Source organism: Microcaecilia unicolor, chromosome 9 (assembly GCF_901765095.1).
Source record: "Microcaecilia unicolor chromosome 9, aMicUni1.1, whole genome shotgun sequence".
Classification (NCBI taxonomy): Eukaryota; Metazoa; Chordata; class Amphibia; order Gymnophiona; family Siphonopidae; genus Microcaecilia; species Microcaecilia unicolor.
The window spans coordinates 5,129,597-5,142,571 of NC_044039.1; the positions used below are offsets into that span (position 1 = coordinate 5,129,597).

General features: G+C 41.8%; 1 protein-coding gene across 4 annotated transcripts in view; it reads left to right on the plus strand.

The window, feature by feature from the left end:
• The window catches only part of NTF3 (neurotrophin 3), a 122,957-nt gene that overhangs the window by 57,089 nt on the left and 52,893 nt on the right, over positions 1 to 12,975 (plus strand). The window contains exon 1 of one of the 4 annotated variants that reach the window (XM_030215033.1): positions 1,563 to 1,967. The exons of 1 other annotated variant lie outside the window; for it this stretch is intronic. In XM_030215033.1, coding sequence (XP_030070893.1) covers positions 1,935 to 1,967 — 33 coding nt within the window. In that variant the 5' untranslated portion in view covers positions 1,563 to 1,934. Of the gene's footprint in view, positions 1 to 1,562; positions 1,968 to 2,687; positions 2,856 to 12,975 lie in introns of those variants that run through there. 2 more of the 4 variants (XM_030215032.1, XM_030215034.1) reach the window with 2 other exon arrangements.

Below are 12,975 nucleotides of genomic sequence, written 5' to 3' on the forward strand. Positions count from 1 at the left end.
CAGTTTGGTAAAAGAGGCCGTTAGGTATTTAAGTCTCATGTCAGCGAGGGTCATTTATTACTGCGAGACTACCAGTAGAGGTCACTGGTTTCATTTTGAACCTGGCACTGGGAAAGGCAAGAGTGCCCAGAGATGATGAATGTGTGAAGGCCGGCCCAGGAATGGCCTATAGGAGGTTGGGAAGCACTTTGTGGTTGGGGAGGGGATGGGGTTGTTACAGGTGGTGGGGGGGAGACAGTGAGTGGGAATGTCATTTGGGATAGGGAGCTGTGATTGGGGGAGGGTCTTCCTGGTAGGGGTTGTGATGAGAAAAGCCTTTAGGAGGGAAGGTTGTGATTGTGGGGTCTTTCTGGGTGGGCTCAATGGGCCTTTGCCTGGCTTCTTTAAGAAGTGCCTGAGAGATGCTTCGACAGCTGTTTGGCCACTCCCTCAGGGAACTGTCAGACTTTTAACACACCTTGATAACTTTCCTCCTTAAGTCACCACAAAATTTCAACAGCCTTCCGTATATGGAGCTTTTCATTGCCTTGCGACCTTAAATATAATCAACTTACTAACGAATGAACTAGAGATTTAAAACTGAGTCGACATTTTCCCTCAAATCCAGCCTTCTTCCGTGCACCTGAGACCTTAATTTGGAATCTATTCCTCATACATCCTTTTACTCATGAATTTTATTGGCCAGTAAGAACCTAATGTCTCAAGTAAAATTCAAGAAAACCATATCCTTCTTAGTTAAGGAATCTCAAAAATAGGTCCCAGAGCACAGTCAGAGGCTCAGCACCCTTAGCCCACTCTGATTACCACACCATCCTTTGTAGAATACCTTCGAGTTCACTTGACAGATCCTCAGTGTTTTTGAAAACCTGCACATTTCCCTATTCAAAACTTGATGTAAAATACACGAACAGAAAAAAAGAAAAAGCAACAGCACCCTAAATTGTGGTTCTCTGGTGGTTAAAAATAAATATGTGAAATAAAACCAATAAAAACAAACAAACAAACACAAAGCAACCCAATAACAACAACAACAACAACAACAATGCACTCATTAAAAAACAAAACCAAAGAAAAAAAGTCAAGGTGAAAAACTTGCACCTTTCTGTTCAGAGGACTTTTTTTGTTGCCCACCTACTCTCCAGATTGTTTGTTTGTTTGAATATTGAATAGTTACACGTTTAAGTAAGATTAGCTGATACACATCCAAACTGGGGAAGTGTGAAAAACGCAGCCTTCCGTTTTCTTCTTCTGGTAAGATCGAAGCCCAGACCTGTTCTTCAGACTTCATACTTGAGTCTTCTGCTTCTTCTGTAACACACATGCTTCTGGGCTACCTGCATATATGTAACCCTTTGCTTGCCGGTGCAAGGTACACAACATTGCCCCCTCGCTGACGCAGTACTTTTCAGACCTAAATGTCTCTTCTTGAACACCCTATCTTGGGATTGGTGTAACCCTAGATGGGGGAGGAGCATTCAACTACTCTCGGAACCCCCCCTTCTTGGTAGGTCGTTTGGTTTGATCTGCCTCCCTCCCTTTCTCTCTCTCTCTCTCTGGGGTTTAGCTACTGAGGGGGTAAAAAAAGCGTTCAAAACCCAAGACAAACTGTGAGAGAGAAAACTTTGCAGTGGAATTTTCTTTCTACTCTGCTTGGAGTACTTGTTTGGAAAATGCATTAAAAAAAAGGAGTTTAGGAGATGCATCAGACGTCATTCGGTCTAAATTTGGGTTTTTAGTCTTTCACCATTTACCAGAGTAACCCTCAGATGGATTCGGAGCCAGAGGCGAGGCTCCCAGTCGAGAAGCCCACACAGGCTGAGAGGACCCAGGTCCCATCCCAGTGCGGTCCCGCTGAGACAGACCATAAATGGGTGTAGGATTTCCAAAAGACAGGGGCTCAACCTGCCTGAGAAGATGCGGAAAGAGCAGCAGAGATGGAATTTCCACCAAACAACAGCCAGTGTAAGGTACAATTAGGCTGATTAAAAAGGTCGCTAGGAACCGAAATAATGCAACCCCTTAGGCTTTGAAAGGGGGAGGGGGGGAATGCATGCACCCACATTTAGAAGCAGTCTGGAATATTTACAGTGTGCCAAAGAGAAAACAAGGCCCTGATTTTTAAAGGGGGGGGGGGAGAAGGACACTCTTGAAACTCACTTTCACCTTCTGATATTCGGTGAAAGTAAACAAAAAAAGTGCAGATTATAACGTGTCAGAACTGTAGCACGAGGGATTTGCAGTTTTATTGGGTTTTTATTTTTCCTGAGCAATTTGAACAGTCATAACATGTATACCTTCACCTTCCAGTGATGCTGCTTGAGTTTATCTTCAGATAATGTGGAAAAAGTGGGGGGAATAAGTTGAAGACTTCCCTAGGTGGTGAGGAGAAAGCGCCTATGTTCTGTCTGTGTAATACAGCAACACACATTAGAAGGATGAAGAACCCAACCGGGGGAAATCAGAGGAAGCCCCGAGAAGGTGTCCTTGCATTCTGCAGAAAAAGCCACGCAGTGAAGGTGTAGCTTAGAGTTTGCACAGCTTCCATGTCCCTCAGTTGCACTTTGGCCAAGGCAAGGCCGGCTAGGTGCCGAGAGAGCCCTGGCACGCAAGGGGTTACTGTCTTGAGCTCGGAGAGCCATCTGGCTGGGCTGGTTTTGTTATAACCCTGCAGATTAGGTTCACTAGACTCACAGTTTTAAGGTTCCTCTGCCCATTGAGCAACTCCGTGCACCACCGGCGCAGGAGGCAAATCCGGCGTGCGAGAGACTTTGAATGAGCAGATTTGCGTCAACCTTTACCTTCATGTCGACGATTCTGAAGACATTTTCACGGATGCCATGGTTGCTCCTACCACGGTAAGGCGCGTTTCTTTGGGGTTTCACGGGAGAAGAGCGGCGAGGCAGGTCTTTCCAAGCGAGGCTGCAAAGGGGTAAGTGTGCAAGACAGTGCGCTCGTGTGCAAATCGGGGAGCGAAAATGCAACTTGACTTTTCAGATCCCCGGATCGTGAATCATTTCGGTTTCTTACACCTGCAAAGCACATTTTGGGTGACGGGGATGTAGGGACTCAAAGAAACCAAATCTAACTCCTGATCACTTTTGGAAAGATTTTTAACAGGGCAAAAGCTTCCGGACCGTGCACGGATTTCGTTTTCTTTGCAGCCGAAAGATCTCAATCAATCAGATGCAATGTATCAAAAAAGGATTGCAAAAAAAAAAAAAAAAAAATCGTTAGCAGGGAATGCAGAACCAGTTTGCTGCAAGAAACCCAAGACAGCCTGAGGGAAAGTTGACAAGCTCAGTCAGACTTTTCAATTCCTGATGTTCTCTCCCCCCCCCCCCCCCCACACTTACTGCTCTGCTTCAGCCGCCCATTTTTTTCTATTATAAACTATTCATAATCTTTTTTTTTTCTTCCCCCCCCCCCCCCCCGTGGCAAGCGCTAGCTGTTCTGAGCCCATTCCTTAGGTATGAAGGATGTTTAGTTAAAAACTTGTACAGATGAGACGCGATAAAGGAATGTCATTTGCAGGACTTTTAAGAAAAACAAATTTGACCAACTACTGCGCCTTTCCATAGTCGCTGCGCGCGCTCTCTTTTGAATCTTCGGATGCGTAAATACGGCTGTATTAAGTCAAGGGGAAATGAAGTTCTTCGTAATCCTTTATTCAAATAAACGAGCCCATTCAGTGCTTATACTATGTCCTGATGCAAAGACAGATATTTAGAGATAAGTCCATGTTCCACACTGGAGTCCAAGATTTTTTTTTTTTTTTAGATTTAGAGACGGGGGTGGGGGGGGGGGGGGCTCCGTGTTCGGTTACACTTTCAAGAAATATTCAGGCTCTTGTCAAAGCCACTGAAAAAGCAGTGTTTTAAGGCTTTGTCATAACACTCACGGTTCTAGCTTATAAAAGACATAGACGTTCAAGATTACCAACTATTTTGTAACCCAGATACATTTGACGGCTTCTGCCTGAAAGTTTATGATACAGTGCAAGGGGGAAGAAGCGAAGAGCGATCCCACTTTTCTCAACAAAACTGCGTCATTTTAAGAGCATCTTTTTGGGAAAGGGGGCACATGGTGAGGGGGGGGGTGCAGGTTTTATTAAACGTTCCTGCCAGCATCGAAGGACATGATCGGGCGCTACGAACCAACTCACAAATCTCAACAACGGGGATTTTTCTTTTCTTTTTTTCATGAAGTGTTTGGAAGCTGGTTTTGATCGTTCTGTCTCTTTCCCTAGAAAAAGTGCATGTGAAACAGCCACAAGCAGGGATTGAGCCTAGACTGTGTGTTTTCTATTAATTAAATCAGATGTAATTTACCCACAAAGATTTTTTTTTTGCTGAATAACTTTTAAAGGAAATTTTTCTTTTTTTTGGGGGGGGGGGGGGGAATTAAGTTATAGAGCTGCCCATTAAAATAGCCCAGCCATTGTGTTTTAATCAAAACAGTGTGAACAGCCCCTTATGCTTTCAACAGGAATAATGGACAATATGTTGTTTATTAAAAAAACCAACAGACTCCATGCCCTGCATTGTCTGTTCCCAATTACACCTGTTGGGGTGATTTCTCTCTCTCTTTTGCGCCTTGTACAGTTGTGGGAGAGCTGCAGAGTTTTTGTGGGTTTCCTCTTGACAGGGAGTTGGGAGCTACTGGTTTCTGTGCAGGCTCCTCCTGGGTCCTAATGGCCAACTCTCTACAAGGGTTTGCATTCAAAACAGTAGCCCATGTTTGTAGTTCTCTGCTATTTGTTTTGAAGTGAGTGCGTCCTGTGGCTAGAGTTTGAAATACGAATCATCAGCGAGCTTCCCAACTGTTGGTTTCATTCTATTCCTATGGTATCTAAGGGTGGATGATGGATAGTGCGTCTAATGATGGCATTTACATTTTATGATTAATGAGGTTATCAATAGAAATCAAACAAAATAAAACATGGAAAAGAAAATAAGATGATACCTTTTTTATTGGCCATAACTTAATACGTCTCTTGATTAGCTTTCGAAGGTTGCCCTTCTTCGTCAGATCGGAAATAAGCAAATGTGCTAGCTGACAGTGTATATAAGTGAAAACATTCAAGCATTACTATGACAGTCTGACATACTTATGATTAATGAGTAATTTGTATAGGGTCTAGTAGAAAGGGATCCTAAAGTGATTTGCAGAGGTACTCTTTGATGAAATACAGGTAAAGCATATCTAAATATGTCCTATAGACAGAAGGGCCACAAAGAAGTTGTAGATGACACCTTGATAGTGGCCAAGCTCGGTCTTTCTGTGTTTTCATTGACCTGGTGAAGGCAGCAGATCTCTGGAAGGGTAGTTGTAGATGGCGTTCGTCCATCACCTGTTGATTGGCATTTTATTTCCACAAATTCCAGGACCATCATGGCAGCCACAGTATTTTTGCATACGATACTGTATCATGGGACGTTGTTTATTTAGGCACTGTCGATTTGGAGTGGGATGTGTGTGTTGAAATATAATAACCCAACTAATTATGTTAGTCTCTGTTTCATTGTGTCACCATATTTGCATCATTAAAAAAATCTGCGTATTGTAAAATGTACGATTTTATTTTAGAAGAGAGAGAGATTATTTGGAGGTGTAAAAAAACAGGTTCTTTAAGCAATTTCAAAAAGCTTGTGGCTTTTTGACAGAAAGAGGAGGATTCCTAATGTTACTTCCTTGAGGGCTCCTTACCTTGAAAACAGCAGGACATAGCAGATTAGCACGCGAGCCAGCCACAGCTCAGTGAGTGACTCAACTCTGCTAGGCCTTGGCAATCGTGAAGAACCCAACAAACTTGCATGTCTTTCCATTTTCTGCCATGTAAATAAACTAAGCCACCGCCTATTACCATCTCCTTCCATTTGACCACGCCTGTAGTTTTTGAATGAGGTTGGTAATTTACAACGTGCATCCCAACATCTGGGATGATTCTTATCTGAAGCTGGAATAACCTGGATCAGTTTCAAACTTAAACCTCTGTTGCATTTCTACTATGAACTTAAACACTTCTGGCATTGTGTGGAGCGTAATGTTGATTCCACAGACCGGCAACAACGAATACAAATTCACCAAAGCTATACGCATTAGAGTGGTGTAAAATTTTACGCTACTGTTTGCTTTCATATTTCATGGAACATCATTACTCCATTTGTAAAGCAATGACGTCCGTACAGTCATTTCCTCCAACTCTCTTCCTCCTACTGAAACAAAATTTTACATTTTTCTTTTTCTTTGCCAAAGGAAAAATACTTGGCTCAGTGTTTGAAAGCCTGAATCTCCAGCCCAAGAAGTTTAGCATCTGAACGATCTGAATACACATCAGAAAATGGCAAGTTTTGCCATGAAATGTGGAGTAAAGATGAGAGTCTTGGAATGAATAGTTCAATATCTTAACTCTGTCTGGAATAATAGCACAGATATGATTGAAATCCATATTCAAAGGCTTATCTGTCTAACTTTGGAGTTAACGTAGGTGCAGTGGAACATCTTTTGGGTTAGAGGAGCAAAATAAACTTTCAGTCCCACCCAGAAGCTCTTCAGTCTACTGTCTATGGGTTCGCTGGACAAATCCCAACAATGAAAACGTCAACCTCCTACCCCACCGCTTACCAGCCAAATTTTTTCCAGCTAAATTTAGAAGTCCTCGTGGGAGTAGTTGCAGTGATGGCTGATCAAAGCTCCCTGTGTAACTCATGTTGGCTAAATAGCAGTCCTAAAATTTAACTAACCAATTTTATCCAGCTAAGTTTTAAATATGGCCTAGTGGTTAGGGTGGTGGACTTTGGTCCTGGGGAACTGAGGAACTGAGTTCGATTCCCGGCACAGGCAGCTCCTTGTGACTCTGGGCAAGTCACTTAACCCTCCATTGCCCCATGTAAGCCGCATTGAGCCTGCCATGAGTGGGGAAAGCGCGGGGTACAAATGTAACAAAAATAAAATAGATACTATTGGAGATTCTACATGGAATGTTGCTACTATTGGAGATTCTACATGGAATGTTGCTATTCCACTAGCAACATTCCATGTAGAAGGCTGTGCAGGCTTCTGTTTCTGTGAGTCTGACGTCAGACTCACAGAAGCAGAAGCCTGCGTGGCCACATTGGTGATCTGCAAGGGCCGACTTCTACATGGAATGTTGCTAGTGGAATAGCAACATTCCATGTAGAATCTCCAATAGTAGCAACAGTGGAAGAGTGGCCTAGTGGTTAGGGTGGTGGTCTTTGGTCCTGAGGAACTGAGTTCGATTCCCACTTCAGGCACAAGCAGCTCCTTGTGACTCTGGGCAAGTCACTTAACCCTCCATTGCCCCATGTAAGCCGCATTGAGGTACAAATGTAACAATCAATAGATCAACTTTATACAGACACAAGGCTCTCAATTATGCATCTGTTATATTTTGTTTTGTCTTGTATATGCACATGAAATATAATATAAAGATGTCTAAATGCAAAGAAAATAGAAAGTTTTTTTTTTCTTTTTTACTAGGCCAGTCAACAAGTAGATTGAGTAGGCATTAGTTGACAACAGAAGCATACTGAATCTGGCCCCCGATGTACTGGTTTGTTTAAGTGTCGTTGACTCAAATCTGACTAATACTGACTCTGAACAGTTCTCTGAGAAAGCATTCATTCTTTTCTGATGCGCTTGATTGCTGCCCAGGTGGTCTTCATCACTGTTATTGGATCAATTCATATGGCTACTGGTCTTCCTCTTTTATGAAGTCCTTCCACCTTCCCCAGCATAATTTCCTTATGTTTAGTTATTCAGACCTCTAGGGAGCGTTTTGGTTGTATCTCATCCACAATCAAATGATTCGATCTTTTTTTTTTTTTTTTAGTCCATCGTGCTGGTAGTAATCTTCTCCGACACCATAATTCAAAAGCATCAATCTTTCTCCTGTCTTGTCTCTTCACTGTCCAGTTTTCACAGCTGTATAATGTAACTGAAAAAAAAATAGATTGACCAAACCTTGTATCTGAAAATCTTGTCCATGTCTTTCGTAACTATCTTATCAAGTGTGATTCTTCACCAAATTTCTAACCTGCTCTTGCATGGCTGGTGACCAGCTAAAACATGTTGTTGATTGCTCCAGTAGTCAACATCTTTGTTTTTAATCTTCAAATATAACTCCATGTTTAGAGTCTAGTCTTTGATCTTCAAAATAAGATAACTGAGATCTTCTTCCTTTTCTGCAAAGGAATGTTGTCTCATCTGCATATTGAAGGCCATTAATACTTCTTCCACCTATCGTGCTGTTCCTCATATAAACCTGAATTATCAAGACATTTTAAAACAATTCAAACTTCTTTTTTTTTTCTTTTACAAACAAATGATAACATTACATGCTTTAGTAATGGACTAGCGACAGCCTGATCCGAGGTTCTGTTGATTCAGGTTCTCGTCTTTAGCTTGGAGCGTTAATTACCAGCATGGGCAATTACTTTGTGATCGTTCCTGCTACAGCAGACGTCATCGCTTAATTACTAAGCCGGTGGAAATGGCTTAAGTGAGGGGTGCAGGACTGAACTTTAGGTTCCTGGTCCAACACACCAGCTCTGTAACCACCTGTCTCCTCTATAAGCCTGTAATTACTATAGATCAGAGGTTCCCAAACCTGATCCTGGACGCACCCCAGCCAATCAGGTTTTCATGAGAGAGGTTTGCATACAGTGGAGACAGTGCATGCAGATATCATTGTGGATATCCCAAAAACCTGACTGGCTGGGGTGCGTCCAGGATCAGGTTCGGGAACCACTGCTATAGATCATTATGGATTTATGCAGTAGAGTGTCTATTAATTCATACATTTATCTGCTTCTTCTTGCCACTGTTTATCTTGTGAATCTTGGCACAAGGAGTTTGGTGACTTGCTTGAACTGACTGAGGTTGGTCATGTGGCCTTCATACCTGACTTTTTTTTTTTAATTTTATTTATAAGAATTTAATTTTACAAGCACTAAAATAACCTGCCAGAAATACAGACAAAATAATACAAGAATTATTTCAATCAGGTAATTCTATACTCTTCCTTAGACCACAAAATAGGGAGAGTGAAACAAGATAAGGAGATCAATTAAACAACAGTAAACAAAGAAAACATGGTATTAACCTGATTATCCCCAGTTATTATTTATCTGAATCATTATTCCACATTGATCGTCTGGTTGGCTTCTTCAAACCCCAAAACAGTGTATAAATTTATTTCATTGGAAACATACTTATTGTCCAATATTAGTGGAAATAATACAACCCATCCAGTTATTAAAATCCACCTTCTATACTAACCTGCCTAACACCTTCCCTCTCTCTTCCCTTACTTAATCTTTGCACACTACCAATTGTACCTAAAATCCTGGAATGACTATGTCATAACAAAACTCTGTAAGCCACACCGAGCCTGCAAATAGGTGGGAAAATATGGGATACAAATTCAATAAATAATAACAATAATAATAATTTTTTTCTCTTTTAAAACCAGAAATTATTTAACAATACAAACACTTGAGTCTCTAATCCAATTCCCACTGATCAAGGTAGTCCCAGTTTCACAGGCTTCACTCCTTTTGAATAAATATGCTAAGAGGAATCTTCATACCTGACTTTACAGATTTCACAGATCGGTGCTTTGAGCGAGTGAGCAACACCCTTTGCATAAGAAATCCTTTAGGGAGTGTCCGGTAAAGGTGTCGTCCTAGTTAGTGCTGGAGGAACTGGACCAGTGTACTAATGTTCGCTGATGTCATGAGCATTAGTAACCCGTATTGTTGACGTGCAAACTAGTTTTGTGTTTGACAGGCATTAAAGTAAAGTTGTTTTGCCTTAAAAGGTCTGTGTTACATTTTTGTGAGTTTTAAAAGTATGTGTGTTTTTTTTTCTATGCACTAATACATAATGAACTGTCTGGTATCTCTTTGCCTTATTAGCCTATGGCTTTTTATTTAAAACTTTCACAAGCTAATTTATGCATAAGTACTTGGGTCAATATTTAGACAGTGCAGTTGGTGTATCTTAAACCCTGGCCGTGGTGTTTAAACATGTACCTGAATGTTTCTCCTCTCAGGAATCTATTTACCATCTCATTAAGATTTTGCACTTTCATATTTGTTAACAGCCAACGTTAAATCCACTAAGTGACAACCTCTGCATAAGCATTTGGGGTTGTGCAAACATTTTGAAGAAGGCAGCAGTACAGTCAACAACACAGAGAGATTATTACAATTACCACATGGTAGCAGCAACGCAATCTAATTTTGTACTTGAGGCAATGGAGTGTTAAATGACCTACCCAAGATCTCGAGGAGGAGCAGCAGTGAGATTTAAACCAGGTATCCCTAGATATCAAGCCTGCTGCTCGGACCACTAAGCTACTCCTCTACTCTAGTTAACATGTACTAACCACCTGTGTGTTAACTGCAAGGTATAGTTCCCTCATTACCAATCTATACCTTTATTTTACTTATTTAGATTTTGCTCACACCTTTTTCAGTAGTAGCTCAAGGTGAGTTACATTCAGGTACTCTGGATATTTCTCTGTCCCAGGAGGGCTCACAATCTAAGTTTTTACCTGAGGCAATGGAGGGTTAAGTGACTTGCCCAAGATCACAAGAAGCAGCAGCGGGATTTGAACTGGCCACCTCTGGATTGCAAGACTGATGCTCTAACCACTAGGCCACTCCTCCGCTTGTTAGTCTTTAGGGTTCTACATGGAATGTTGCTACTGTTTGAGATTCTGCATGGAATCTTGTCACTCTTTAGGATTCCAGAATCTTGGTATTCTTTGGGGTTCTATCTGGAATGTTGCTACTATTTGAGTTTCTGCATGGAATCTTGTCACTCTTTAGGATTCCAGAATCTTGATATTCTTTGGGGTTCTACATGGAATCTTTATTTATTTAGATTTTTGCTCACACCTTTTTCAGTAGTAGCTCAAGGTGAGTTACATTCAGGTACTCTGGATATTTCTCTGTCCCAGGAGGGCTCACAATCTAAGTTTGTACCTGAGGCAATGGAGGGTTAAGTGACTTGCCCAAGATCACAAGGAGCAGCAGTGGGATTTGAACCGGCCACCAGCAAGACCGGTGCTCTAACCACTAGGCCACTCCTCCACACCTTGTAACCCCAATAGGAATTTCCATATTAGTTGTGGCAATTGGCACGTACTAACTGTTTGGCACATGTGTAAGGCCTCATTCAGCAGCTAATGCAGCTCGGCACCACGAAAAAGGTGCCAAGCAAACATTTTTTTTTGTGGCGTTCCGCTCCACATCAAGAACTTTTCCTCTGGTTTTGAGAGTGGATTTTTTATTATACAGAGCTATTATCCTTTATGCAACAACCTACGCCTTGAGTGTTGCTTGGTTGAATTGGCCCCTGAGGCAGGTGTTAGTTTATGCTGAAACACGGTCCGTGTCGGGTCATTAATAAAGTCCACTTATTCCATTCTTGAGAGCCTTTTGTGCTTTTTTTTTCTGGACTGCTTTTGCTGTGTCCGTTGTATATGCCCATTTATGAGATCCGTTTGTAGAATCAAGCCCTCCATGCTTCTTGGATGCTTTGCGTAACTGAAATTATGAATGCTCACTATCTTTTTGAGGCTGTGTGACTTATTTGTCATGGTTCCTACTTCTGCCATTCTGTGTTTGAAGTAGGTCTGCAACATAAGACACATGAAATGTCTGCCTCTGTTTTAAGAGTCGGGGGCCAGATGTTTCAAACTTCTGCTCCAGGGGAAAAATGTGAGCTAGTTTTCTCTCTGCATGTTTTTCCCCATGAAAATACTGGAATATACCTGGAACAAATCTTTTATTAAATGGTTCCAGAATTGCTTAAGTTAAAGCTATTAAGGGTTTCAGTGGTGGCCAGTACCTCTTGTTCAAATGCCTCACAGGCACTGAACTGGAGGTGAACGTCCTCAGTGTGGCTCATATGTTACTGGTTTCCATTTAGGGTGACTGGGTTTCAGTTTATAAGGAACAGGTGGGTTAGTTCTGCTAACTCATCTCCTATTTCAAAGGCTATTCTGGTGAGAATTTTCAGGATGCAATCAAAGCGCGAGATGGAAAGCCAACGTTGACTTGTAGTATCAAGGATGTCCCTAAAGCTCCACGTTAAAAAAAAAAACAACTTAGAACTACAAGGCCATGGAGGCAAGAAGCATAAAACCAGAATGGAGTTAATCCTGTCCCTTTTGATATGGAGCTGTGGGTCATGACCTATCATGACCTCTAAGCATGGTATTTAATTACATTTGGTGCCCGGTATTGTAACTATGCTCAGACCACGTAGACATTTGTTCCTATATGCTAGAAATGTGCAGGCAAATAATTTTAGTGTTGTTAGGTTCCAGTGTCATTTGCAGGGTTTTATTTTATTTTTTTTAACGTTTTTGTATTGTTTTTATAAATTTTTGTTTCAAAACAATTTTGTTAATGAAGAGGTGGCTGAGGCTACTGCCTAGATAAAAATGAAAAATGTACTTGTGACAAACTTCCCCTGACAACCTGCAGCCCCCCAAGAGTATCTTGACTCACTCTTGAACCCCTCCCCCAATCCCCTCCCCCCGACTGGCATTAGGGTGCACCAAAGAGGCAGTCAAACTCTTAGCTCTTACCAGGGGTATCATTGGCGTATAATGTTAGGGCAGGAGTGATCCCCCTTCATGCCAGGAATCTTGGAAGCATGAGGCTTTGAAGGCACAGACTTTGGAGCATGTGAAGGCACTGCAATCCTGAGATTATGAGACTAACAAAGTCTTTCAGCTTGCACAGAAGAGGGCTGTTCTCAACCAATGGGGGAGGAATCCAGCATAAGGTTTTTCCTTTGAGGAGGGGACAAATAAAGCCCACCTGGGCCTCTTCTGTGGGTGTGCCAGGAACCACTGGAAGTAATTCGTTAGTAAACTCTCTAATAAAGAGATGCCAAGTTATCCAGCTCTAAAAGGGAGACTTTTTATCCATTTCT